General features: G+C 38.7%; 1 protein-coding gene across 1 annotated transcript in view; it reads left to right on the top strand.

Moving 5' to 3' along the window:
- The window catches only part of CORIN (corin, serine peptidase), a 140,865-nt gene that overhangs the window by 31,052 nt on the left and 83,256 nt on the right, over window positions 1-26,557 (top strand). Inside the window, exons 4-5 of the mRNA XM_010574553.1 lie at window positions 2,529-2,744; window positions 23,560-23,741. Coding sequence (XP_010572855.1) covers window positions 2,529-2,744; window positions 23,560-23,741 — 398 coding nt within the window. The remainder of the gene's footprint in view (window positions 1-2,528; window positions 2,745-23,559; window positions 23,742-26,557) is intronic.

The following is a 26,557-nucleotide window of genomic DNA, read 5'->3' as shown; positions in this document are numbered from 1 at the left end:
ACCCCCGTTCGCCCCCCCCCCCCCCCCCCCCCCCTGCATTTAGGATAATTTGATTTATTTAAATAACTTCAGTGCGAAATTTTTGCCAGTGGAAGAGACCCAGAATTTTGTGTGGGTATGTTATCTTCTTATCACAACAGTTACTGAAAATGTAGTCCCAGCATCAGCAAAAGAACATAGGCAAGAGATAACTGTGAGGAAGGTAGTTTAAAGAATAACTGCTGTAAAGCTTCAATATTTTTAATCTATAAATCAGAACTTTTGTGTTTTCTTGTTAAACTTTCCCAAGCAATAAAAATGTTATTACAAAATCTTTGCACTACAAATAAATGGCAATGAGTTTGTTCAAGTACCAAATATAATGCAAAAAATGGAGGGAGATTTTACATTTCTATAGCAGTCAAGATACCGTGCAAAAGTCACAAAGTAAGTGAGTAGTCATTAAAGAGATGGCATCTTTTAAAAGAAAACTTTGTGATTCTGAAGTGAGTTTCCTTCCCTTCCCTCTACCTTTTTTCCCTTTCCCCTGGAAAGCTGTTTTAGTATCACCAGATTTTGGTCTCACAGCCTAACAGGTAGATTTGATGATCATCGTGGTAGTATTTTTCAAAAATACCTGTACAACTTCAGAGCAGAAGTTGCACTGAAAATCATTGGCATGTGGTACTAACTCATATAGTCACTTTTGAAAACTGCACTCTGCAGTTTTGAAAGTTCTTTTAATTTGGAGGCTCACCACTTTTTTGCTCATCTCCCAGAATTTACTTTTAATTCTGAATGGAGAGTCTGTCCCTGAATTGTATGGAAAAATGTGATTCCTGCATGAACAGATCTATTAGTCACTGTACTGTGGGAGTGAGAAGAGATTGTAGCAGAAAATGGGTGTACACTGGTGCTAAGATTTCTCGTTGGCAGTATTGGGAGAGGGGGAAATCTTAACATGGGGACTTGTGGACATAGATTTAGCTTGATTAGAATGAGGGGAGAAACTTGCTGTAATTCAGTGGGGCAAGATTCAATTCCTTAGTTTTTGTTGAGATTTCTGGAGAGGGAGAAGACCAAGAGGCGAACTTTAAGTATACTCATCAGGCACTGAAAAAATAGGGATTGTTTTTTACCAAGTTTAGATAAAATTTGAAACCCACCTTTTTTTGTCCATCCCTTCAAAGACATTGCAACTTGAAAAAGCTCTAATGAAATCTTTCTTCATTATGCTTTGCTTTCCCTACTTTTATGTGAGGTCGTATTAGTCCATAGATACCAGAATTTGCCACTAGTGGATTTAGACAGCGAAGACTATGTCTAGACTGACAGGTGAGGAAGAGACAGACTTGCTGAACTCTTAATGCTGCATCCTGTGTGCTTTACAGCCCCAGCTTTTATCAAGTCGGGAGTTCGGGTGTGAATGACCTTTGGAAGAAGCCAGTCCCAAAATGCCTGATGGGAAGGATCTACCCCATTTGGTGTTACCTATGTCCAGTTTGCTCAGATAATGAGAACAGGAGTGCTAAGGCTTGAAATGTGCTCAAGCGTTTTCCCCCTTCAGAAGGCTAGAGTTGGAATAGTCATTTAGCATGAGTCTGATTTGTTTACAGCATGATTAGTGGCAGAGTCTGGTCTTGAGAATAGGCTGAGGTCCCTGCTTATTGTACAATGTGGATATGCTCCGAGTGTGAAAAAAATGCTGCTGAGGCCTGACTAGGTGGCCTAAAAAGGCCTTCATCAAAGTAGGGAGCTGTCGTAAGTACTAGATTTTAATAGTTTGTTCTTGATGAAAATTCTGAATTTGGTGTATGGCTTGTGAAACTCTTAAGAACTTAATGTAGTAAATTAACCCTATGATCATGCATAGCTGAGCGAGCCTACTGCACATGACAGGGCGTTAGGAGAGAAAGGTTGCTCTGGTAGGTCAGGAGTGAGACAACAGTTTAGGACAGGGTAGGTGTTCAACCTGTAAAATCATGTAATTCTGTGTTGATAGGATAGAGAAGAAAGACTGTGAAGGTAAAACTATTACCTTGGGGAAAACAAGTAAGCAAGTTGACAATGAATAGGAAGGTCCAGCTGCAAAGTAGAATGGTAGCAAAAAGAGAAGCTTTATGGAAACACCAAAACCAGAGCAGCTTCAGAACCCAATCATCCTTAATTGTTTTGTAGGACTTCCATTCTTAGTTTCAGCCAAAGTTGGCTGTATCCAGGCTATTCTTTTGGTGTGTTCATCCAGGCTGTGTCAGAAAGAAATCTGTTTTGTGTTATTTCTAGTCCAGTTTTGTAGAGAGTCAGAGGACTGTGAAAATATCTAAGAGTTTATTTGGGTTTTCAAACTAAGCTACCAAGCTTCTCCAGATTCCTTTTTTTCTTGGATACTTATTTTTTGACAGTATTATGATAGCATTACGGAATGTCATCTTATCTGTGAGGTTCAGGCATTGCTTATATATTATATGTACTGACCAGTCAATTCAATGTATGCTTTGAACCAACTATTAAATGGTGGTACTTTTGTTCTAAATATATTGTTTTGATTTCACAGGTGCCTGCATAAATATCACCAACAGCCAGTGCCAAATGCTGCCATATAACTACACCACTATAACTTCAGTTCTTTCTATTGTCAAAAGTATTGAAATGGAAAAGTTCCTGAAGTTCTTCAGTTATCTCAATCGTCTCAGCTGCTATCAACACATCATGCTGTTTGGCTGTAGTCTTGCTCTTCCTGAATGCATCAGTGACGGTGATGACAGGTATTTGGGAATGAAAATCAGTCAGTGACTAGAGCCAATTGTGGTAAAATACTCTCTGTCTAATCAGACAAGGGAAGATCCAAACTAAGCCTATGACCATCTCATTGCAAAACTCCTGTCTGTCAAAGCTATTCACATTTCTGCCATGATAAGCTAACTGCGATAGAGTTCTCTTAGGAAAAATATTGCCACTGTATTGAATAAAACTGTGATATTAGGTCAGTCAGGCTTATTTTCTTAAAAAGGGCTCCCCAAAATTCTTGTACCTTATTTCTCCAGTCTGGATGTGCCGAAATGGAATGCTTTGTAACAACATAAATGCATTGGATATTTATAGTATTGGCATAAAGTGTGATGACTGTTAGTTAAATTAAACTTCAAATTTTTTTAGTCCTTCAGAAAAGTTAATATTTTAAATATATTTTATGGTATTAGATTAGCAGGATGTATTCAGAGTGACATAAACTGTTTTGGAAGCTTCAGAACCATGTCTTGTTTTCTGCATTTATATAATTACACAGCATTAGTATCATGTGCATGCACGTTTTTTATTGAGTTTGATTTGAAAAAAGATCAGTGAGTTTAACAGTGCTAAAATAAAAATGCAGCACAAAAGGGAAAAAAGGAGAATGATTTTTTTTTAATATGTATGCAGAAACTCTGATGTTTCTGGAGGGGGAAAGAGACAGAGTAGATTTCTTTCTCCTTATTTTCATTTCTCCTTATTTCCATTTCCTTCACTCTGAAACTCAGTGGAAGAGAATATGGCAATTGAATAAGTGATTCAATTAACACAATAACAACCAAGAAGCCAAAAGCTGTGCAGTTTGGAAGGGATAGGATGCTTAAGAAAAAAAGTTCTATGAGATGAGGCAGGCTGGTCTAAAATACAGTTGCCAATGAAAGGTACAATCCCACTCCAGGCAATATATGCCTGCCATTTCCATTGCACCAGAGGGGTTCCTGGGTTGGTCAATTAAGCTCACTAAACTGACAGAAAATTAACTCAGAAGAAAAGTGTATAGATGATTATATGGATAGGATTAGGGTAGAGGTAAGGCAGCATGGGTAATGGTGGAACAAGACTGACCATTAGACTGGTTGAGCTGTTTAATCCAAATACACCTGTATGCATGTCTCTGTTAGACTACCAAGAACTTTTTTCATTTAACCCTTTGTAATTCAGTTCATGATTAATTGTAGCCCCCCCCAACTCCAGTCCAGTTCCAGTTAAAGAATCTGATAACATACAGCCTTAAGCTACCTGCTGTCTCTAGAAATCATAGAACAAAATAAGAAAAGTGGATTTAGGTAATAAATTGATGCATTTAAATATTAAACAACAGAAAAGGCCATTTCTCTTTTGCTTCTTTTATTCTGCCTTGTTTGGAGTTTGACTTTCACAAACCTTTTGAGAGTGAGTGGTGAATGTCAAAAGTGCAAAGGTCATAAATCAATCGGATAGAATTGTGAAAGGATAACATTTTTACCTTTTCTTTTCCATTTCTTTCCTGAAGACATCTTTCTTGCAGGGCTTACATTATGACAGCTGCCTTGCTAATTTAAAATTAATAGAGGTTGTTAAACTAGTGATTGGAGCATGCAGGTTTTTGCTCTGGTTTTGGGTGGCAACCAAGATACTTTGAGATTCAAGAGTTGGGGTTTTTCTTTGTGTGTGTGTGTGTGTTGTTTTTTTTTTTCACAGCAGGAACCTTCTCCCATTATTTTTTAATGTCAAAGTTGAATCTGGATTACCATGTCCTAGTTTATGTTCTGGAGGTCACAATGCCTCCCTCTATTTTTATTTTAAAATCTTTTTTTGTGGAAACTGTTCTGGCCCCTGCAGAAGAAGAAGAAAGTCCAATGTGAGACTGTAAATGATGCAGGATCATGTTAGAATCTGACTTCACTTTAAGTAATTGTATGTCTCCAGAGTGTGTCATGGGTGACACTGAAAATGTAGGCTGAGTGGCAATCACAGAAAGAACCATAAGAGTGTATTGACAAAGTGCTGATTTGTTAAATCTACTTTGCTAAACCTGAGTTGTTCTAGTTTAACATCTGCTTTCTTCTTTAAAGAGAATACTTTTCTCTGTAGGCAACTGAGTGATTTTTGTGATTACTGTTTTTCTTGTAGCATCCAATTATTGTGGGTGTATAATACAGATGTATTTCACAGCCAAGAATAATGATTTTAAGAAGCATCATATCTGCATAAAGTAGTTATTTAACACCTTCCCTTCCTGTCTTACCACCTTCCCACCCCACCCCCCCAGTAACTCCTCTCAGTGAGATCTGGAGAAAGCTCTTTGTTGGTATGAAAAGCTCTTGGTATAATAGGGGGAAGTTACTTTGTATGTGTTGAGTGCAGATATGAAAATGGAAGAGACAGGCCTGGTTTAGGTCTATTGAATAGGGGAATCTGGGAAGTAGAAACATACTGAAGGAGAAGCAGAAGAGCCACTGTGGAAGGACTCTGATGACGAATGGGGATATGTCCGTATGCTGTAGCTCTTTTTTGGGACTATGGTTGTTTTTAACATACAGTATCACAAAACATACACTAGTATGGAGAACAGTTGTTACTGACATTGTCACTAGTTCCTCCAGTCAATTACAGCTGTTTCGTTCTAATTGCCAGTGCATCTCTGATCATAATTTTTCATCTACTGATACTTCTTTGTTTTATAGAGCACTTGTTTCAATTTTCTGTAAAGGATAATTTGACAAATGCTACTTACACAGTAGAGAAGAAATGAAACTCATGTGATGCTCAGATGTCTATTCTTAGGTATTGTCGAGAGAGTCTGTGTTGGCAGCTGCAGCCATGGGAGCAATAATTATAACAACTCGTTACAAGAAGCAACAAGAAGGAAAGTTAGAAACACTAATCTTTGGCATCCAGTGTGCTGTCATGACATAGCTTTGCTCTGATATTTAAACTTAGGTCTGTTTCACATTTATCTTTCATGTGTTCATAAACATTGTATTCATTGACACTTGAAGGAGATGAAGTTTCTAGGCAGAGAGCATCTTCAGTGTTTGTGTAACACAGTGTAGTTAGGTACTTGGATTTCTGAATACTACAATACTGTGGCTCTTAAAAGTTGTTCTTCTGTATCTTACTGCAATGAAAATAATGTGTGGTAGTAAAAATATATTAATTTAAAAAGCTGTATTTAACTCCAGCAACTGGACATAAAATCAGCTAGCCCTGCTCTTTTAAGAAAATACATAACAGTACCTTTAAAATACTACTTTCCAGTGAAGGTAAAGTTTGAAAGTACAACTAAAACCTGTGTGAGAATGGAACGTGTAAAGTTTAAGTGCAGTGAGACTTTTTGCTTGCTTATTACTCGCTCATTATTTGGATAGTAAGAGACTGTTTGTTTAAAGGCATTATGAAACTTCTTCTTCCTTGGGTGAGTGGATGAGATCTTTCTGATATGACTTCAAAATCAGGCTTAAAAACCCTGTCTTAACACAGTTCAACAGCACTGCTAAGAGAACATGACTCAATCCTGATAAGGACCACCAGTGATGCAAGAACATCTTAAACTAGTTAATGTGCTTAAATAATGACTTCTAAAACATTCAAGGTAGTAACTTTGTCCTTTTGGGAAGTATTAGTCTGCAATCTGTTAGCACCAAATGCAACACTAGTACTTTATTTGTTGTAACAAAGATCTGTCCTCAGAGTTGTTGGTACTGATTAATGGTTTAAGCTAGTGAATACTACTTTACCATTGGGAGACACTAAGAGTGGGCCAAAGGTCAGTTATTACAACATAGTGGATGTTTATTTATAGTAATTCACTTGCATTGGATTCTGCAGGTCCTACAGACTTCAGCTACTGCATTCAAGAAGACCAAAAAATATCTTTACAAAGTTAGTGTGCAGTGTTTTCAGATTTTTGAAAGAAAAAAGGGTGTATTTTAAAGCCAAAATTAATGTAAGATTTAAAGATTCAAAATCAATAGAGAAGTTCGTAGTGGGTCAGCCTGTAACTATGTAATGCAAGCAGACTCATTGAATGATGCTTTCTAATATTTCTTGCACTCTGAATACTCATGTTTCATCAAAAGTGTTGGTAAAATAGGCAAGCTATATAACATCCTGAAGGCCTGTGTACATGGCTTATTTCAGACTTTTTATGCTGGGAACAAATTTGAAGGTTATGGATTCTCATAATACCTGTTCGCTGTCATGCTGTCTTCTAAAGCAGAAACTAATAGCTTGAGTATTTCCACTAATCCTCTGTGTAGAAGTGTATTCCAGAAAGCTGAGGAAATGCCTTCCATTGATAGATCCCCAGAGTCTCAAATCTTTGGAGGTCAATCTTAATTTAAGCTCTGCCTAGAAAATAGTATTAGGGGAATGAAAATTAAAAAGTATAATGTGCTCTAGAGGTAAAATTCTAATGCACCTTGCATTTCTGTATCTGTTTACTCACAGTGTTTTTCATGTCAGACATCTTTGAAAATAAAGCTGTGAAGTGGTTTGTCTTCAGTTAGGGCTCAAAGAGTCTGTCTGAGATGATGGCTTTTTATGCTGGATGCTGTACAAACATGCGCTGAGGGGCAGCCTCCTGCCTCTGAAAGTTTATAGCCCAGCTGAGCAAAACAGGTAAAGGAAAGGAAGAGAAAGTAATACTGTCACATTAATAGCTAGGGAAGCCAAGACTGAGCAAGAAATTTGCGGTAGAGCAGACAACTGAACCCGTAACACTTACATCCTGTGTCTTTAGGTACAACATTATTTTTCCTTTTGATTAAAGTCTGCAAATTCATTTCACTCATTATCATTTATTCACTTTAGTTGTGGTCTAATACCTACTGAATGTAAGAGGAAAAAACTCTGCATAATTTGACTTCTTGCTTTTTTGATTTTTTAAAATTTTTTTTTTAAACTCAGATTCATTCTGAAGGAGAAAATATAATGAAGGGAAAATGCTTTCTTTGCTTTTCAGGCTCTTTCTTACAAAGCAGTTTGTCACATTAATGTCTATACGTAACAAACAAATACTTTTGTTGTGCTGTAATATCTGTGCTACACACAACAGTAGTCAGGTAAAGACTTGTAGAGAGCCAAAGAGATCAGAACAGGGCTACATGGTATGTTGGGAGCAGGGCATATTAACTAGTGAAAATCAGGTTAATAGGGAAAAGGTTCTAAGAAGCTGTGGATAGTTTGTATGCAGTCAAATATCCTTTGAAGAGCTGCTCAGTTACGACTCGTGGCAGACTTGATTTTGTGGGTTTGTTTTTTTTCTTGTTTGTTGTCTTCATCTATTTTCTGTAATTTATAAAAAGGAAGAAAATAAAATGTCTCATTTTCATTATGGACATAAACTAGGATGAAATATTAGGTCCAAAAAACAAATCCAGAAATTTATGTGGTGTCTTTTATTACAAGCCGACAATACTTTAAAACATATTTGTGGTGAGATACAAGGAGAGGAGAGGAAGGAGAGGAAGAAAATTTCTTTCAAGTCCTCTTAGAATATGGAAAAGAATCAAACTTTCATAGAGTAAGGGATCTCTGTCTGTCATGTTTTGTATAACCCATGAATGACATCAATGATATGCCTATTTCCCTTTTCCTGCTTTTGTGAACTGTACTCTAAGCTTATCTACGTTGTTTGTTTCTCCTGCTTGCACTGAAATTAATTTTTATTTGATTTTCTTTTATAACAGCATACATTTAGACCTTTAAAAATAACAAGACATTATATAAAAACTATTTTTAGAGTTAATTGAGGCCTTTGAAGTGTTTGGGAGAAAAAGTTAACTGATTCACATAGATCTTGTTTACATAGCTAACGACAGTTTTTATTTTGAGACTTTGAACAGGAAGCTATCAGCATATATTTAAGTCAATATCTATTATGCAAAGTCCATAATGGGTTTAATTGTGTATGAATATGTATGAGTTTGGATAAGCAATCCTCCACTGGCATGTTTCAGTCTTGTTTTAATCTACCTAATTTTGGTAACAAAAGCAGGTAAATATGCCAAGATAAAATAGCACCTGCTAGGAACTCTGGGTAAGCAGTCTGATAGGTAGTCTGTGACATGGCTGCTATGCTATCTTTTTATAATGCATCTGTGTGGAGATGTCAAATTATAGTTGCACAGACAACTTTGCCATTCTGCAGCTGCTAAGAAATGTTTAAATATTGCACACTCATGAAGTTACAGTTTCAGAGTAATTTTTGAAGTAACTGTGTTGAGAAACCCTCCTGGAAGGACATTTAGAATGCCGTATCGTAATCCTATCTGTGATGGTTTTATTAGAATTGGTGCTATTCAGTTTAAAAAGTTAAGCTACCTCATTGGTGACGATTGCTTACCAGTCATCTGAGGAAGAAAGTGGGATGATTTTCTCCTACCCCCCCTCTGCCTTGTCTTTTTATGTTCTTCTCATGACTCCATCCAGTGTATTTCTTGTCATGACCCAAGCATATGGGGTGGAGGCTGCTTTCAGATGCTTATAAAGTGGCTACCAGTTGTTTCCTGAGTTTGCAGCCTGACTTTTCACACCCTCTGGGAGTTGCTTCGTCCTTTTAATATGCTTTCTTTTTGATGGTGCCTCTTTAGACCAAGCAAGTTAACATGACTCAGAGAGGCTGTTCCAGTTGGAGTTTTGGCAATGGTTGTCTGTCAAGGAGATCCATCTATTCTATTCACCAGTCTTGAAACAGAAGATTATAAACTTGAACTTTTTAATCATGAATAAAGCAGAGGTGATGTGTAGTGGCTGAAGTGCTTTGTATCTAGAATGCTTGAAATCGCATGTGTTTTGTTTTAAATGTTGCCATGTCTTGGCTTTGAGCCCTTGGGAATCCAACAGACTGATGATGTACAGTTGCAAAATCTGTCTTTGAATACATAACTGAGTCATAATTCAGCCCTCAGTTTTTAAATCTGGTTGTGGTTCATGTAAGCACAATTGTGACTTGAACCATGGAACCTTGGAGATTAAGCTAATGAAAAACATGTATAGTCAAATCCTTTCAAAAGTGAACACAAAAATTTAGAGAAGAAGAGAGTGTGATAAAGTTGTGAAGGCTTTCCCACACAAATAGTGTGCTTGATCTGCTGCTGGTAGTCATTTTTCTGTCTGCCACTGTTGATTTAAAGCATTCTACAAAGGAAATTGATATCATTGTTATTGTTTAGCAGAAAAACTGAGGAACACACAGGATGCGTGTTACTTGAGAAAGCCCAGACCAGCAGAACAAATGAATACTTTTTTCTTTTCATTGTGCCCTTTGTACCAGTCAATATGCCTTCCAATAGCTGTAATTTCACCAATAGCTATAATAATAGTAATTGTATGGTCTAATTCTTTCAGAAGTAAAACATTGAAGATAGAGTTGCTAATGGCAGATAGTCAACATGCCATGAGAAACATTTAGTAAAGTGTTTCATGCACAATGTAAATACTCAGTTTCAGCTCCAGTCTACCCTCAAATTGATAATGCACTAAATCAAGGTGAAATAGAACTGATTTACAGCAACAAAAAGTTAAATGGCTGGCAGGTGTAATACACAGGTATCTGTAAAATAGCACTAAACGGTTCCTGTGTACTTTTGGAAATGTTTGTGTACAATAACAGATATCATATGCAAGGTCATGATTGAAACCATGTTGCAGTGAATGTGCTGAACATACCTGAATTCTTTTCCTAAATAAAAGGACAGTGAATGAAATCAGAAATAGTTCAAACAGAAAATGGAATAGGTAATAAACGGATACAAATGAAGAAAGAAAAGCTACAATATGCAGATTCAGAAAGTGATGGAATATTTGCATGGAGAAAGGAGTTAGAAAACAAATCCTCAAACCACAACTCCTGCTCTGAGGGAAGATAATTGTTCAAGAAACAAGATTTTATTTCTGCTGTCCTATGACTAGAACATGTTCTTCATGAGATATAAATGAGACGTTAAGAAACAGCTGGTTTACATCTGACTTCAAAGCAAGGAATGGTTACATATTTCTGAAAGATTGGCATTGACTATCTTGCCAAGAAACAAATGAAGAAACTTGAAATGGAATTCAGGAAGAAGCATTTCTGAAGATATATCTTTGTTCTCAATGCAGCCGGTCTTACTTAGGAATAATTTCATACTTCATGACTTATTTTATTAGTATGGTGTAACTGTTACTTATAAGGCAGAAAAAAATGTGCTAATGAGAAGATTACACTTTGCATTGTCCCTCAGCTCAGACCTTGAAGTCAACATACACTTATCACTTCAGGAGCCTTTTCTACTTGGTCCCAAGCTGAGACTGTGTAAAGGTGACAAACATAAAGTTTGTTTTTGCAAGGAGTGCTAGGGAAAGTATAGGTAATGATGTGGCATTGACCAAAATGCCTATATTTAAAGCTGATTAACGTGTTTTCTCGGAGGATCCTTTGTCCAAATGTGTTTAATTTTGGTGAGGGTAAAAGAAAAAAAGCACCATTTAAATTTTTTTATGCCTAATATCTGTCCTGGGCAAAAACAGAAAGAAAAAATGGGTTCCTTAAGAAAAAGCATTCCTGTAATCACTTGAGTGTTCCTAGTATCTCCAAGTATTTGGGCAATGGAACTTGGAATCTGGCAGGGAGGGTTGCTTTAATAAGTGGTAAAGTCTTTATCATGGCCGTTGGAAGCTAGGAAGGTTAAGGAAAGTAGAAGAGAAAATGTGGTCACTTTAGGGGAACTTCTGTTTATGAAGTTTGTGTACCTATGGATATACCTTACAGAAGTCAGTCCCCAAATTTTGGCTTGCACGTCTCTGAAAAATGATAGAGTCTCTGAAAGCTTCTCTATCAGTGTTATGGCTCAGCTAGCAAGGGTGGGCCTAAGAAGGACTCTCCACGTCACTGACCCTAACAATAGCTAGGGGTGGCACTGGAGCTAGGTACAGGCCCTTCCATAAAAGGGCCTGAAATTAAGTCTCTGATGACAAATTCTTTTACAGTATTGTGCCAGTAGATGGCAGATGCAGTGTAGGGGAAGGACAAACCAGGGACAAAATATAGGGAAAGCAGGACAGAGAAATTAGATGCTGGAGAGAATGTTTTTGCCCCATTCAGAGAACTATCCTTTCCCTGCCCACAAATAGAGACTGTTTACAATTGCTGGTATGTATAATTTGTAAAGAAGTCAATGTACAGAAGGAAGGGATTGCTTAAGAAATTAATTAAAAAATCGAAAGCTAGAAAAGTAACATAGAGATATAGGCAATGGCATCCTACATTGGACAGAATGTTATCTGTGGTCCAGTGGGTGTGAAGCCAGGGTTGGCCACAGCAGGCAGCATCAAACTTGCATGCCGTATTTCACCCTCTCCACTGATCTGATGTACTGACCACGAAAACTTTTCCAAAGCACAAAAGAATCTCTTTTCAAAGTGTGCGTGTTGGGGGGGAATTATGGATAGACCAGAGTTAAAAGGTTATCAAGCAGAGAAACATTTTAGAGAACAATCTGGGCATGGGAATGTCCCTTTGAAAACATATTTCACAATGCTGCTCAGAGGAATTAAGAGAAGGGAAGGAGGCAGAAAAGAAAATCAGGAGGACTGGTTATTTTATGAATGCGTATTTTACTGATTGATTGCCTCCAGCCCTGTTGTCATAATGATTGGTTGGTTGTATTATCTATTGTAAGCTGTGGTTTCTGGTCTCTAAGTTGGTATGTTAACTAGGGATCGCAGGTCATTCTCCTACACATGCAATATATTATTACTTATAAATAAATACTGATCATTTTAAGTAGTTGAAATAATTGTTTACAAGAAATCATAAAATGAACATGGCTTTTTGTTAATGTTTGTTTGGCAATTTAATATATCTGCTAGAACAACATACTTTGTTTTTACAAAATGAGATTTATTTCATTTAATAATTTGCAATAATTGTAGGACAGGATCTTTCAGTAAAACCTTGCATTTTCACAAACATTGCAGGAGTATTAACACTGATAGTTTCCTATCAGACTTGTGCACCTGGCCTCAAAACCAGAAACATATAGATGAGGGAACATTTTGTCTTAACAGCAAAACTCCTCTAGTAGATATGACTACACCATCTTGTGTCTAAGTTAATACACAAAAGAGTTTTGGATTGAACAGTGGTTAAAGGATCCTTCAAGAATTCGTATGCTCTTCAGCTCACGTTTAGCCTCTTTTAGTGCCCAGCTTATTAACAAATAACTTTTAAACCATCTGCAGTTAATGAGAGTTCAGTTAGTGAGGCATACTGACCTTTCATAAGTTTGTGTCTCCTGTGAGGAGTTATTGTCACCCTGCTGGAGACTGTAGTGGTTATCACCAGGGTCACGACTCACAGGCTGAGCAGGACAGGCAGATTAGAATCACAGGATCACGCAGGTGGGAAGGGACCTCTGGAGCTCTTCTAGTCCACCCCCTTGCTTAGTTCAGGGCCAACTTTAAAGATGGATGAGATTGCTCAGGGCCATTTCCAATTGAGTTTTGAGTATCTGTGAGGATGGAGGTTCCACAACCTCTCTGGAGAACATGTTCCAGACCACTGTTTTAAGCTGATATAATTTGGTAGTGCTGCTGGAAGAATCACTCTTATCCTACTTCCCTGCTTGTTATTCCGCAGCTCAACAGTGCCCTTTCCATGTCCTGGTGGGAGTATTTGTTCAGCTCCATGACATATTGGATCAGGAAACTGATCTGAATTAAATTGGGAGTGGCTGGTCTGGTTCATTGTGTAACAGCATAAAGTGTCATGCTGGCACAAAGAGGGAAGGAAGAGAAGTGGGAGGAGGTTCAGAAGCCAGGCTGAGGAGGGGTAGGACAGCTTCTTTCTTTTGATGACATCTGCTCCTGCCAGCTTGAAGTGTTTGTGAAACAACTTTAATGTGAGGAAGCAGCACGATAAGGGATTACAATGAATTTCTACTCAACAGAAAAGTCTAGAGTGTAAATGACGGATAGGTGTGTCTGTGATTCTTTAGGATTCCTGACAAGATGCAGCTCAAAAAGTTTTAACTTAGACCAATTCTTGAGGTCTTCCTTTCAACAGTGCTCTGAAGTGCACAGGGAAGCATGAGTTCTGGAAAGCTACGTGAAATTAAGGGTACCTATCACAGTGATCTTTGGAGATGGGAGGCTGTCCTTTAGGCACAATGTTGTTTTGGGTGCCTTATTATCCTGGTCATACAAATAGTTAGAGCAGCTGTGCAGTGTATGATTTACTCACTGTTATTCCAGAATTTCTGTAGCAATGCTGTGGTTGAAATAGCGTTGTGTGATTCAGAGGACTTCCATTTCACTGTGACAGCTTGTCTTTGCCAAGTCTGAATTTTGTTTGCCAACATCAAAAGATCTTGTAACCTGGATTCTTAGGCATAGTAGGAACTTCTTTTTTGCAAGAGACATTTCTGTAGAGTAAACTAAATCAACAGTGTGTTCAGCATTTGCATGATAAATATCAGGTGAGAATTTTCAGAAATTTGACTTTGTTTAGAAGTTTTGGCAGATGGTACAAGATTGTAAAAATAGCTCATAATTGTAGCAATATTCTTAATATTTAACTGATTTCTGGCTGAACTGTAGCTCTAATAAATTCATTTACTACATCTCTACCATTTTCACTGTCATGTTTGAATCAAGTGATGGGATCAGTAAGAGAAATCTGGAAGGGCTGGCTGCTTGAGTCAGGGCAGTTGACACATTAAATCATTTAACTAGCTTTTTTTGTGGTAATAATTTCAATGGTATATGGCAAAATTTATGTAGCACTTTGCTAAGTATGGCAGAACAGAGAAAGTGCTTCTGCTGTACAGAGTATATGTTAGGTAGTTTTGATTGTTATGGTATTATAAGCTCAGCTTTCACATATGGTGCTGTCATATCCAGAAAGTCGCTGAAGGGTCAGAGTGGATTTCTGAATTTCTGTTTGTTGCTGTTTCCAGACGAAACGAATCCTTATTTTGGTCAAAATAATTCATCTGGATTTTGTCTACAAAATAAATGATTACACTGACTAAAAATTCTAACCTGCATTGTAGAGACTCTATGTGTCCATCCTTACGGATATCAGCTGAGTTTGGCCACATTTTCCAAAGAGTGTTACTACGCCTGAAAGAGATGTTAAATTCAAGAGCACCTGATGTAGAAGATGTGAAATTCAGCAGCATCTGCTGCCACCTTTATTCATTTCTGTATGGATAAGAGGAGTCTTTGTAATCTAATGGTATCTTTGGATTTGTTCCCAGTTCCACTTTAATTGGAATCAGGAATTTATATTTCCTTCCTCTGTCTGAACAACCTTCAGAGTTCTGTGTGAGCTCTTTGTTAATTATGATACTCTTGGATATCGGTGATCTATTCTAAGACTTTTGCAAATGTAATTCTTTAGCTGTCTCTTTTCTGTTGCCACCAGATATGGCAACTATTAAGAAATAGTTAATTGGGCCTGTAATTTTTAGAGGAAAAAATATAAGGCATCTGTATGGACCCACAGAACAGATTCCAGTCCCATTTGTTCATCTTATTTGGTTCTGAGACTTTCATGTTCTCGTAGCCTATAAACAGATTGCATACTCTTCCATGCTGCAGGCAATCCATTCAGTGTATCTATCTTTTTCATTCTCATTGTATAAACCAGGCTTTTTTCAATCTCTTGGAAAGGGCATTCCTCTTGTGGCTCATCTGTAATTGCCAACCTCATGACAGCAGATCAAATGTTCATGAGTCTATGAGCGAGAAGTGGCTTTCTGCACTAGCTATAAATCCTTGTCATCAGTCCCTGCAGGGCAGATGAGTGGGCATCTACCAGCAGTTCAGCCAATTAATAGTAGGCCTTAATCTTGTGTAAACAGCTGGAGCCATTCTTCAGTCTCCCACCTTGGGGGAACTGAGCTGCTTCTGCCTTTTGCCAGGATCACCTCTGAGGCCTTTTTTTCTCCTTTAAGATGTTAGGTGTTTCTCAAATTGTGGGTCCTATGTAGTCCTTTTACAGGTTAATTATGCATCTCTGTACTTATACGCAGGAACCTGCTTCAAGAAAACAGTACATGCATTTGAGCTAAAAACAAGGTGGGAAGTCAGAAACATACCTGCAGCTAGCTCTGCATTCAGTAGTACAAAGCGTTGCATGGAGTTGAGACATCTTCCCTAAATGTTGCTACATGGATTCAGTGTAATTTTGTCAAGTGAAATAGCCACAAAAATCTAAAATAATCTTACTTTCTTTACAGATTTTATTACCATGTAAAGAAGCAAATTTCAGATTTAAACCCATCTCTGGAGATAAAATAGGAAAGAAAATGCAATCTTTCCAAATAACTTGCAAGATAAAGATGAAAACTGAACAATGAAAGACAAAAATACATTGTTTTCCTGATTATGTGAAATTGAAGCCTTAAACAGCCCACTTATTTAACAAATCCACGAATCAGAAAGCAATACTGAGATTTTTATGAGCTTGCCTCATATAGCTCTATTCCGTGACTCTGAATATGCTGCTCTGTGTGTTGGAGTCCTGTGAGAGGGTAAAGAGAAAGATTTCACAAGAACTATCACTGTAAAAACTGTAATGGTGGGTGTGGGTGTTTACCATAGAAACTTCCTTCTGTGACGTTTATATTTTGTGGAAGTCTTTATTGTTAGAAAATCCTGAAAAGTATTAATGACGATTAGAACTGACAATGGCTGCTGTATCAGGTTGTCACTTCAACTTGTTTGATTTCAGGACTGTAGAAAGACAAAGGATAATCTCAGTTTTCTTCTTCCCATAATTTTTGCCTGTTTCCTGGGTTTTTCAGTTTGTCGCCACCCCGCCTCCTCCCGCCCCAACAGTCTCTCACAATTGTATTACCAGTTCCTTTATTCTGCCTCAGACCTTAGATCTATCATCATTCTTAGCCTGTGTGCCTATGCATGATACAGCGGATTACCCCACAGTGCTCTATAGCAAGGCTGTAGTATGATTAATATTTCCTCTGGTAGTCATGCCAGTTTAAAATTTCCCTTAAACAGATTTGGCTGATAAAATAATCTAGGAAGATACCCTACAGTTGTTATTAACTCAGCTCAATACCCGAATACAGCTAGCTGTGTGGCCATAGAAAGTTATCCTGGAACAACTGAAAGGATGGAGTTGGGGAAGGAACAGTAATGAAAACCACCAGTAGCCAAAAATGTTCATCAGTCTGCCTTCAGTCAGGTTGTCTACTGAACCGCAAATGTGACCTTTAGCCAGAACAGGTGCAGTCAACAGTTGTGTGTTCTAAGAGTGATTGTGTGCTGTATTTTCAGCTCTGGCATACCAACTTCGTTTATAACCTTTAGCAAGTCATTTACCCTGTGTTGTTTCAATCTGTAAAATTGCAGTAATGAATCATGGCTGTGGCAGTGCTTTCACCGGTGGAGATACTAATGTGAAGACACAAAGAAATGCCACAGAAAATAATGAGCACTAGCTACATTGTAGAATTACCAGGTTGCATGGAGAGTCCCTGCAGGATGGTTAGTTGTATATTTTATTTAATGCTTTTGTCAGCTTTAGCAATTTCTACCTCTCTGTCTCCTGACAACTTATTCTTGCTTTGCCTGTATCTCTTTGGAGGGGTCAATTCAGTTATCAGATGAGAAAAAAGAATACTTTCTTTTTTTTTTTTGTCACATTACTTTTCAGCTGAATCAGTTACTTGACCTGGTTTACTGTACAGCCTACAAACAGCTATTATTGCAAAACTGAAAGCAGCACGGAAACAGATATACACATTTGGGAACAAGAGCTGCATAGGCTGCTGCTGCTTCCAGAAAAGACATATCAAGAGCCATGCCCTCAGTGGCTGCTGAATTTGAGAGCCAGACCTTTGAGCTCCCTTGAACAATTGTTTGTTAGAAAATCTATTCAGTTCTGCAGCAAGAGGAAAATAGTTGCCTAAAGGATCTTCCCTCTCCTTACTGTTTCTTGTAGCGTACTTCTTTGACAATTTCTAATACTCAAAGCAACCACTTAAGTGACTTACAGAGTCTAGTGATGAGCCCTGTGCATGGTAATGTGATTGCAAAGAAGAGAAGTCAGTATTACAGAAGGAGTAATTTCTGAAAAGAATTAGTCTAAAAACGTAAAATGTCTTTAAGTGAGTGATAAGGACTAGATCCATGTAGGATTATAATCAGGCAATTTGAATTCCAATTTGAATGAACTGTAGGTGATTGGCATGAAGAAGAAGTCAGATCATCTGCTCTCAGGCAGTGTGTAGCCTCTTTGGAAGCTTAAAATCAGTTAACATAACAGTTTTAGAGCATATACTGTATTGTGTATATCTTCAATTAATATCTGGTATAAAACTCTTTTGATACATAGCTTCTCTGAAGATACCTTATGCAAATTGAAACCCCTTATTTATTATCTTTACCTTTAATATACTTTTTAATAAAGAACATTTTTGTTTATTTTGGTGCTGTACAATTCTTAACATTGATATTTCTATGCGGCTGAAATAACTAAGTATGAACTATTAAGTGTGGGGAAACCAACCACAGAGTTAGAAATATGTCACATATCTATTCTTTCATCAAATTCCATCTTCAGCAAGAGTTTTTCCATGAATATCCTGAAGAGCAGAATTGCACCCTAATATGTTATAACGTGCTTCTGGGCCTGCCACTGGCACCAAATAAATCATGGTAAGATTGCCATAGAACTGCCAGTTTATTTTTAACATGATTGGTCTCTAAGTAGCTGTAAATAAGACTAATCAAGATGGAGCTTTTTAATCATCTTTTCATCCTTCAGTACATTAAGCGATATGTCCATACTAAACTTGACCATTAGCCAGAAATATTTGATTTATGGAGCACACATGACTGAACATTGACACTGGGCCAAATATTGCAGTAATTGCTGGATAATCCTACGTTTTCTGGTTTGTCAGAGCTTCTCTAGAGACTGCAAATTCTGCTTGACTTATTTAATCACTATGCAGTTGTCTTTTAGAAGCCTAGTAATTTCTAAATTATTGTTGTGCTGTGCATATATCTGTGGTGGGTTGATGCTGGCTGGACACCAGGTGCCCACCAAAGCTATTCTATCACTCCCCTCTTCAGCTGGACAGGGGAGAGAGAATATAATGAAAGGCTTGTGGGTCGAGATAAGGACAGGGAGAGATCATTCACCAGTTACAGTCAGGGAAAAAACCCAGACTTGACTTAGGGAAAATTAATTTATTACCAATCAAACCAGAGTAGGGTAATGAGAAAATAAAACCAAATCTTAAAACACCTTCCCCCACCCCTCCCTTCTTCCTGGGCTCAGCTCCACTCCCGAATTTTCTCTACCTTCTCGCCCCCAGCAGCACAGGGGGATGGGGAATGGGGGCTGGGGCCAGTTCATCACATGTTGACTCTGCCGCTCCTTCCTCCTCAGGGACAGGACTCCTCACACTCTTCCCCTGCTCCAGTGTGGGGTCCCTCCCATGGGAGACAGTCCTCCATGAACTTCTCCAGCGTGGGTCCTTCCCATGGGCTGCAGTTCTTCATGAACTGCTCCAGTGTGGGTCCCTTCCACAGGCTGCGGTCCTTCAGGCACAGACTGCTCCAGCATCGGTCCCACATGGGGTCACAAGTCCTGCCAGCAAACCTGCTCCAGCGTGGGCTCCTCTCTCCACGGGGCCACAGGTCCTGCCAGGAGCCTGCTCCAGCACAGGCTTCCCGCAGGGTCACAGCCTCCTTCCTATTATATTTTAGTTTAGGTTATTAAACCATTCTTGTCTCAACCCACAAGTTTTACTGTTTTTTCCAATTCTCCTCACCGTCCCGCTGGGAGTGGGGAGGAGCAAGCAAGTGGCTGCATGGTACTTAGGTGCTGGCTGGGGTTAAACCACGACAACGTGCAAAGATGGAGACCACACAACCTCTCTGGATAACCTGTTTCACTCCCTGACTAATTTCATGCTGAAAAAGTTCTTTATATCCTGTCAGATATCCTCTTGTTTCAGCTTATGCCAGTTGTCTCTCATCCTCCCACCATACACCACTGTGAATAGCTAGACTCCATAACGTCCCCATGGGTCTTGAAGCATGTAGTGGTTGATGTTACTCCCAGGCTGTCTCTTACTCTGGCTGAAGGAGCCCAGTTCCCTCAGCCTGTCCCGAAGGTGAGTTTTCCGGCCTTTGGTCAGCTTAGTGGCCCTCCCCTGGATTTACTGCTGTTTATCAGTGTCTTTTTTCTATTGGAGCAGCCAAAACTGGACACAATATTTACATGCAGTCTAGAAAGTGCTGAGCAGAGGGGAACAATCCTTTCCCATTATACGCTGACTGTGTGCTCCTGTGATACAGGCCAGGATACTGCTGGCCTGCTTTGCTGCCAGGACACACTGCTGGCTTATACCCAGCTTGCTGTCCAGCAAGACCCCCAGGTTGTTTTCAGCAGAGTTGCTCTGCAATCAGTCAGTATCTAGCCTGTATCATTACGGTGGGTTCTTTCTTCCAAAGTGCAGCACTAATCCTTATTAAATTTCATAAAATTCCTCTTGACCCATTCTTCCAGCCTGTCTAGGTCCCTCTGAATGGCAGCTCTACCATCAAGTACATTGATTGCCTCCCACAGTTTGGTGTCATCTGCAAACTTGACAAGAGCACGCTTGGTCACCTTTTCCACGTCCTTGATAAAGATATCAAACAAGACAGGTCCCAGTACTATGTATGTAGTTTTTTATTGTAACAGGCAAGCAGGCTGGTCAGCCATGATTTGCCCTTGATAAATCTGTGCTGACTGTTCCTGATCATTATCTTCCTGTGCCCAGAAATGTGTTCAAGGTGGACTTGCTCTGTGATTTTCCTTAGGACGAAATCAGGCTGACCAGCTTGAAGTTACCCATCTTGACCTTTTTTTGAAGATGGGTGCAACATTTCCCTTTTTCTAATTGTGAGCAACCTCCCCTGATGTCCATGACCTTTCAGAGATGACAGAGATAGGCCTTGCAAGAGCACAGGACAGTTTGCTCAGCACCCTTAGATGCAGCCTCGTGGGTCCCATGGACTTGTATGGGTGAAGTTCTCTGAGGCATTTCTGAATGTGTTAGCTGTTTCTGTAAGAGAGCCATACTTAACAATTACATGTATTTCTAGGTCTCTGTACTTGTTCCTTCCATTGAGAGCTGGTTGACATTTTCCACTTTAAGCAGTTTTGTTTCCTTTCAAAATATTGTATTAAGTCACCTTCCAGGTCAATGTAATGTTTGTTTAGCTGAAATTCACTTCAATTACATCACTTCCTCTGTGGAATCTTTCTGGAATTTAATGGTCGTGATAAGAAAATCATGTATGGTAATGGTGGTGGCAGCTCACGATTATGATGAAGGATATAATTGTTTAGGTACAAGTAACTCTCTGATTATCTCTATTTACAGTGCTGTTGATAATCTCAGCAGATGACCCTGAAGTTACAGACAGTGATGACAGTGGACATTCAGAACTGTATTTCTAAATTAGATAAGAAAATGAATAAAAAACAAGGCATGCCTTCCCAGTCCTGGTGTTCACTGTTTAAAATACATGTATATATATAGTGTAGAATAAAATATTATATTATAAAGTCAGAGGTATCATTAAGAATATAATAAATATACAGTAAATTAACATGCTAAACATATTTTAAACATTGGCTATTTTAGAAATTTGTAATTCTTTTTTCCTGAATGACAAAACATTGATTTCAAGCAAAGTAAAAAATTATGATTTATGTCATATTTTGTAATAAAGCAAAGCCAGCAATGCATAATAATGCTTTCAAAAAAAGAACATTTTACTTGCAAGTCTGAGTCAGAGTTACATTTTTTCATTATATTCTTAGGAATAAGTGCCCTGATTTTAATTATGCCTGAGAAAACTTGAACTGTTTTAAATGTGAGTGAGATCTTTCCTGCTTAGAACGTGTATGCAACTTCTGCTTTTTGGTCGTTGATTCATAAATTATGAATGTACATTAGCTTCCCAGTCTGCTGCTGGTAAATTTTTATAGTATTTTAAGAAATGCTATAAGCACTACAGTAAATTTGAGGAAGGAATCCACACATTGAGAAAATGTAGTGATGGGGCATTAGACTTATATGAGAAATTTTTTGCTATTTATATGTCTTCTTTCTGTTACCTCATCCAGAAGACTGACATAGTCTTCTGGCAAAGACTACTCAGATGTCTTGTCTTTCCTAGTGTGTATCCAGGCCTCTCTTCCTAATTTTTGATGGTTATGACACATGCTCTAGCTCTAGAGGTTATGGAAGGCTATCATGCTGTCAAATTGGAGTTTTGATATTTATTCAGTGTGAACAGGTTGGCGTTAGCAGATGCCACCATCTATCTGTGTTAGTGCTTCTGCTTTCCAGCAAGAAGAGCTGGGTCTTTTTGACTTACCAGTCATATGGATGAGAGAAGTATTTGTAAAGGCAGGCAGTGTGTCTCGTTTGGGCTGTATTACTTGTGTGTGTGGACTTTCAGATGCAATTGCACTTGCTTACTGAGAGGCTTTCCTCCATTATGCTCCAGTGATAGCTTATGTCAGTCTGTTTGACAGCTCTGTCAGGTAATGAAGTGCTCTCACAGATCGTGCCGATCCTTGCTGGGAAAGGCATTGAGCAGTTCTTTATAGCTAAGACTAATGTTGACTGTGCTAGAGCTTTTCCTCTGCTCCACCAAAATGGTTTAGAGATAAAAGGTTAGTGGAAGCTGGCAGTAAAGCAGAGAACTGTATGTGTGGACGTTTAGTTATTCCTTCCTTTTGTGCATTACGCTGCCTATCCTGAATTACAGCTGCCGCATATCAACTAACATGGCTGAGGCTTCTTTGAAATTTCTTGTCTTTTCAAATCTTGACTAACTTGGCTAGCATTGTGTTACCTGTAATCTTATAACTTTACTTTTTTTATCCTTTTCCAGATCTACAGTAAATATGTTAATAGATTTTCTAGATTTTTTGCTTGACTTTGTTGACTCTAATTATGTAGACCTGGAGACAGTTCATAGCTATCTATTTTAATTGGTTTTCCTATGTACATGTAAAAGAAGAATAAATTAAAAATACATATGCAGGTATATATCTCAGAATAAGAAATGGACAAGTATGCTGCATCTGAACATGTTATACTTTTAAAATTGCTAATTTATAGTGCTTTTCTTAAATACAATTCAATTCATGTTGGTATTTATTGCATTTGATCTGACACTCAGTATGTTTTGACTGCTCAGGGGAAATAGTGTAAGAGCTCATAAATGCTAAAAGGGGGTGATATAGTCCTCTCCACTGTGGGTTCCTACAAGTTATGTCTGGTGGTTGTTGGTTTTCTCCATGAGCAGATTCAGCACACTTAAGTTGTCAGAAGACTTACCCAGTCAAAAACATGAAAACTTTTTTTTCAAAGTTAATGACTTTTTTATAAGTTCATGAAAGTGTTTGCCGAAGTCTTAGAGGAGTAGGTATGCACAATTGTGGGGAAGAAGGAGAGGATGAAGAAGCAATCTTTCTCCTGTGTGGTGTCACTACACCATTATATTGGTTCAACTGTTGATGAAATCTCAGCTTCATCTTGCACAGACTTAAACTTACAAACTGTTCTGAGCTTGATTTGGGCTTAAATTTAGCCCAAAAGCCAGAGCTGATGACACCTTCAATGAATAATGAAGATTTTGCACCTTTTTGGTTTAGCTCTGTAGAATGTAAAATTCTTCAAAAGTGTTCATTATTACTTTTTTCTCTTTTTAAAATTTTTTCACAATCTAGTAGACTAATGGTCCTTTGTATTTTTGTTCTTTGTCTCTTTTCTCCAGTCGAGGCCTCTTGCCCTGCAGGACATTTTGTGAGGCAGCAAAAGAAGGCTGTGAACCAGTGCTGGGTATGGTAAATGCTTCTTGGCCAGAATTCCTGAAGTGCTCTCAATTCCAAAATGAAACTGAAAATGACACCACTACAAGGCTATGCTTCTCACCACACCAAGAAAAAGGAAAGCAGTGTATGTTTCCATTCTTAACTGTTACACTGTGTTTGTGAGTTCCTATTTAATGATGTATTTTTTATTGTGTAGGAAGAGCTCTGGGGTGAAATTATTATTTCTGGTTCTGTTATGTTCCTTCACATTACTGTGATAGTCTGGTTGTCAGTTGGTTATAGTTTTGCTGTGTGTGGTGGGTTGACCCTGGTTGGATGCCAGGTGCCCACCAAAGGCGCTCTATCACTCCCCCTCCTCAGCTGGACGGGGGGGGAGAAAATATAACAAAAGGCTCGTGGGTCAAGATAAGGACAGTTTAATAAAGTGATAGCAAAGGTTGTGCGCACGAAAGCAAAGAAAAAACAAATGATGTTATTCTCTACTTCCCATCAGCAGGCGATGTCTAGCCGCTTCTTGGCTTAGCTTTTATATCTGAGCTGACGTCATATGGTATGGAATATCTGTTTGGTTGGTTTAGGTCAGCTGTCCTGGTTATGTCCCCTCCCAAGATCTTGCCCTGCCCCAGCCTGCCATTGAGGGGGGGCAAAAATGTTGGAGAGACAGCCTTGATGCTGTGCCAGCATTGCTCAGCAGTAGCCAAAACACTGGTGTGTTATCAATACCTTTCTAGCTACTGATGCAGAGCACAGTGCTATGAGGGCTGCTATGGGGAGTATTAACTCCATCTCAGCCAGACCCAATGCACTGTGCTTTAATTGTTTAGGCTGAATTTTTTTCAGACTTGGATTGATTTGAGGCTTTTTTGTTTTGCATCAAAAATTCTGAGCTGTTTCAAGGAAAGAAGGTAGGCAAAAAGTAATGTGCCCTTTAAAACTGTTCTGCTGATTTTTTCTTTGCTAAGCTCTAGTAAATACAGTATTGTTACTTGGAGTGGGAACCTGATACACAGGCCAAATTTCAAGTGTATCTCCTTTTTCCTTGCTGTAAAAATGAGCCCAGAACTGATTGAGAGGTAAACTTTTCAAAAATTGTGGTTTGTTTACATCCACTCATAGAATCATTTAGGTTGGAAGAGATCCTTAAGATCATCCGCTCCAACTGTTAACCTAACACTGCCAAGTCCACCACTAAACCATGTCCCTAGGCACCACATCTACACATCTTGTAAATACCTCCAGGGATGGTGACTCAACCACTTCCCTGGCCAGCCTGTTCCAATGCTTGACAACCCTTTCAGTGAAGAAATTTTTCCTAATATCCAATCTAAACCTCACCTGGCGCAACTTGAGGCTGTTCCCTCTTGTCCTGTCACTTGTTAATTGGGAGAAGAGACTGACCCCCACCTCGCTACAACCTCCTTTCAGGTAGTTGTAGAGAGCGATAAGGTTTCCCCTCAGCCTCCTTTCCTCCAGACTAAATAACCCCAGTTCCCTCATAAGACTTGTGGTCCAGGCCCCTCACCAGCTTCATTGCCCTTCTCTGGACACGCTCCAGCACCTCAGTGTCTTCCCTGTAGTGAGGGGCCCAAAACTGAACACAGGACTCGAGGTGCGGCCTCACCAGCGCCGAGTACAGGGGGGTGATCACCTCCCTGCTCCTGCTGGCCACACTATTTCTGATACAGGCCAGGATGCCGTTGGCCTTCTTGGCCATCTAGGCACGCTGAGCAGCAAGCCTGACTTTTTTCTCATTGACCCCATTGCTGGAGTTCTCTTGCTGGCATCTGAGGCTTTGCTGTTGATAGGCATCATCGCATGAGCCTAAGTGACAGAGGCTCATATGGTCCATCTGTGCGTTCTATCTTTGTTAATGAGTTCTGGGTGACAATAAACAGGAAGTGATATGGTGAAAATTTTTTTTCATTTTGTTTAAAAAACCTAAGAAGTTACACACTCAAAACTACTTTAAAAGATCAGGAGGTTGAACAGTATATCTTTGAATGTTAGGTAATGCTACAGTTAAGATTGTTTGTATATCCTGCGTTATCTCCTTGCACTTTCTGAGTATGCATAATAATATAGCCTTAAATTACTGGACCAAGTCTTTTTAGCAGTTGGATTCTCTTGATCTGTTAAGGCATGTTTTGAGGGGTCATGAAGTAAAGGAGGCTGTTGTCTATACCTACATTCACCTGTGGGAACATTTGTCATGGCTGAGGTGGGGAAATACACAAAGATGGATTGTGTCTTGTTGAAGGCAGTTGAATGCTTTCCAGGAAAACTGGATACTATCCACAAGTCTTTTGTAGGGTTTCTATGGGATTTTGGGCAAGTTGCTGTAGTGAAAGCCACTGGGAACTGTTTTTTAACTGTATGACATAAATATATGCTAAATATGCAGAAAAATTAGGTCTAATGGATCTCTCCAAATGGGAACCATAAGCAAGTAATTATAAAAATGCATATTTTTTTCCATGCCTCACCTTCCCTTTGTAAAATGGGAATAAAACTGTCCTTTTAGCTCACAGGGACATTGTAACCATATGTGTGTTGATGCCTTTGGTATCATAGTGATGAACATCATAGGAATTAGGAATACAATAATTCTGTCTTCATGGCAAGTTCAAATAACACGGTAAGAGGCTGTAGCATAAATACGTAAGTATGGTAAGGGGTTGTACATTGAACAATGAGAGTAACTAGCAATGAGCAATGAGTCACTAGCATATTAATTGAGCATGCTCATACTGGGCACAGAATGAGGTATAATTCTGAAAAAGCAATAGGGTGTTAGAGAACCAGGTTTCATGCATGTGTGCTACACAGACTGAATACAAGGTACAATATAAATATGCCTATTAAATTTTGACAAATTATAGCTGGCTGTAGTGTTCAAAAGTCCCACCAAATCTAGATAGCTAAACTTTTAATTTTTTTATT

This window comes from Haliaeetus leucocephalus, unplaced genomic scaffold (assembly GCF_000737465.1).
Source record: "Haliaeetus leucocephalus isolate CR32 unplaced genomic scaffold, Haliaeetus_leucocephalus-4.0 Scaffold439, whole genome shotgun sequence".
Taxonomy (NCBI): Eukaryota; Metazoa; Chordata; class Aves; order Accipitriformes; family Accipitridae; genus Haliaeetus; species Haliaeetus leucocephalus.
The sequence above is the reverse complement of the archived record's forward strand: the minus strand, read 5'-3'. Positions and strand labels throughout refer to the sequence as shown.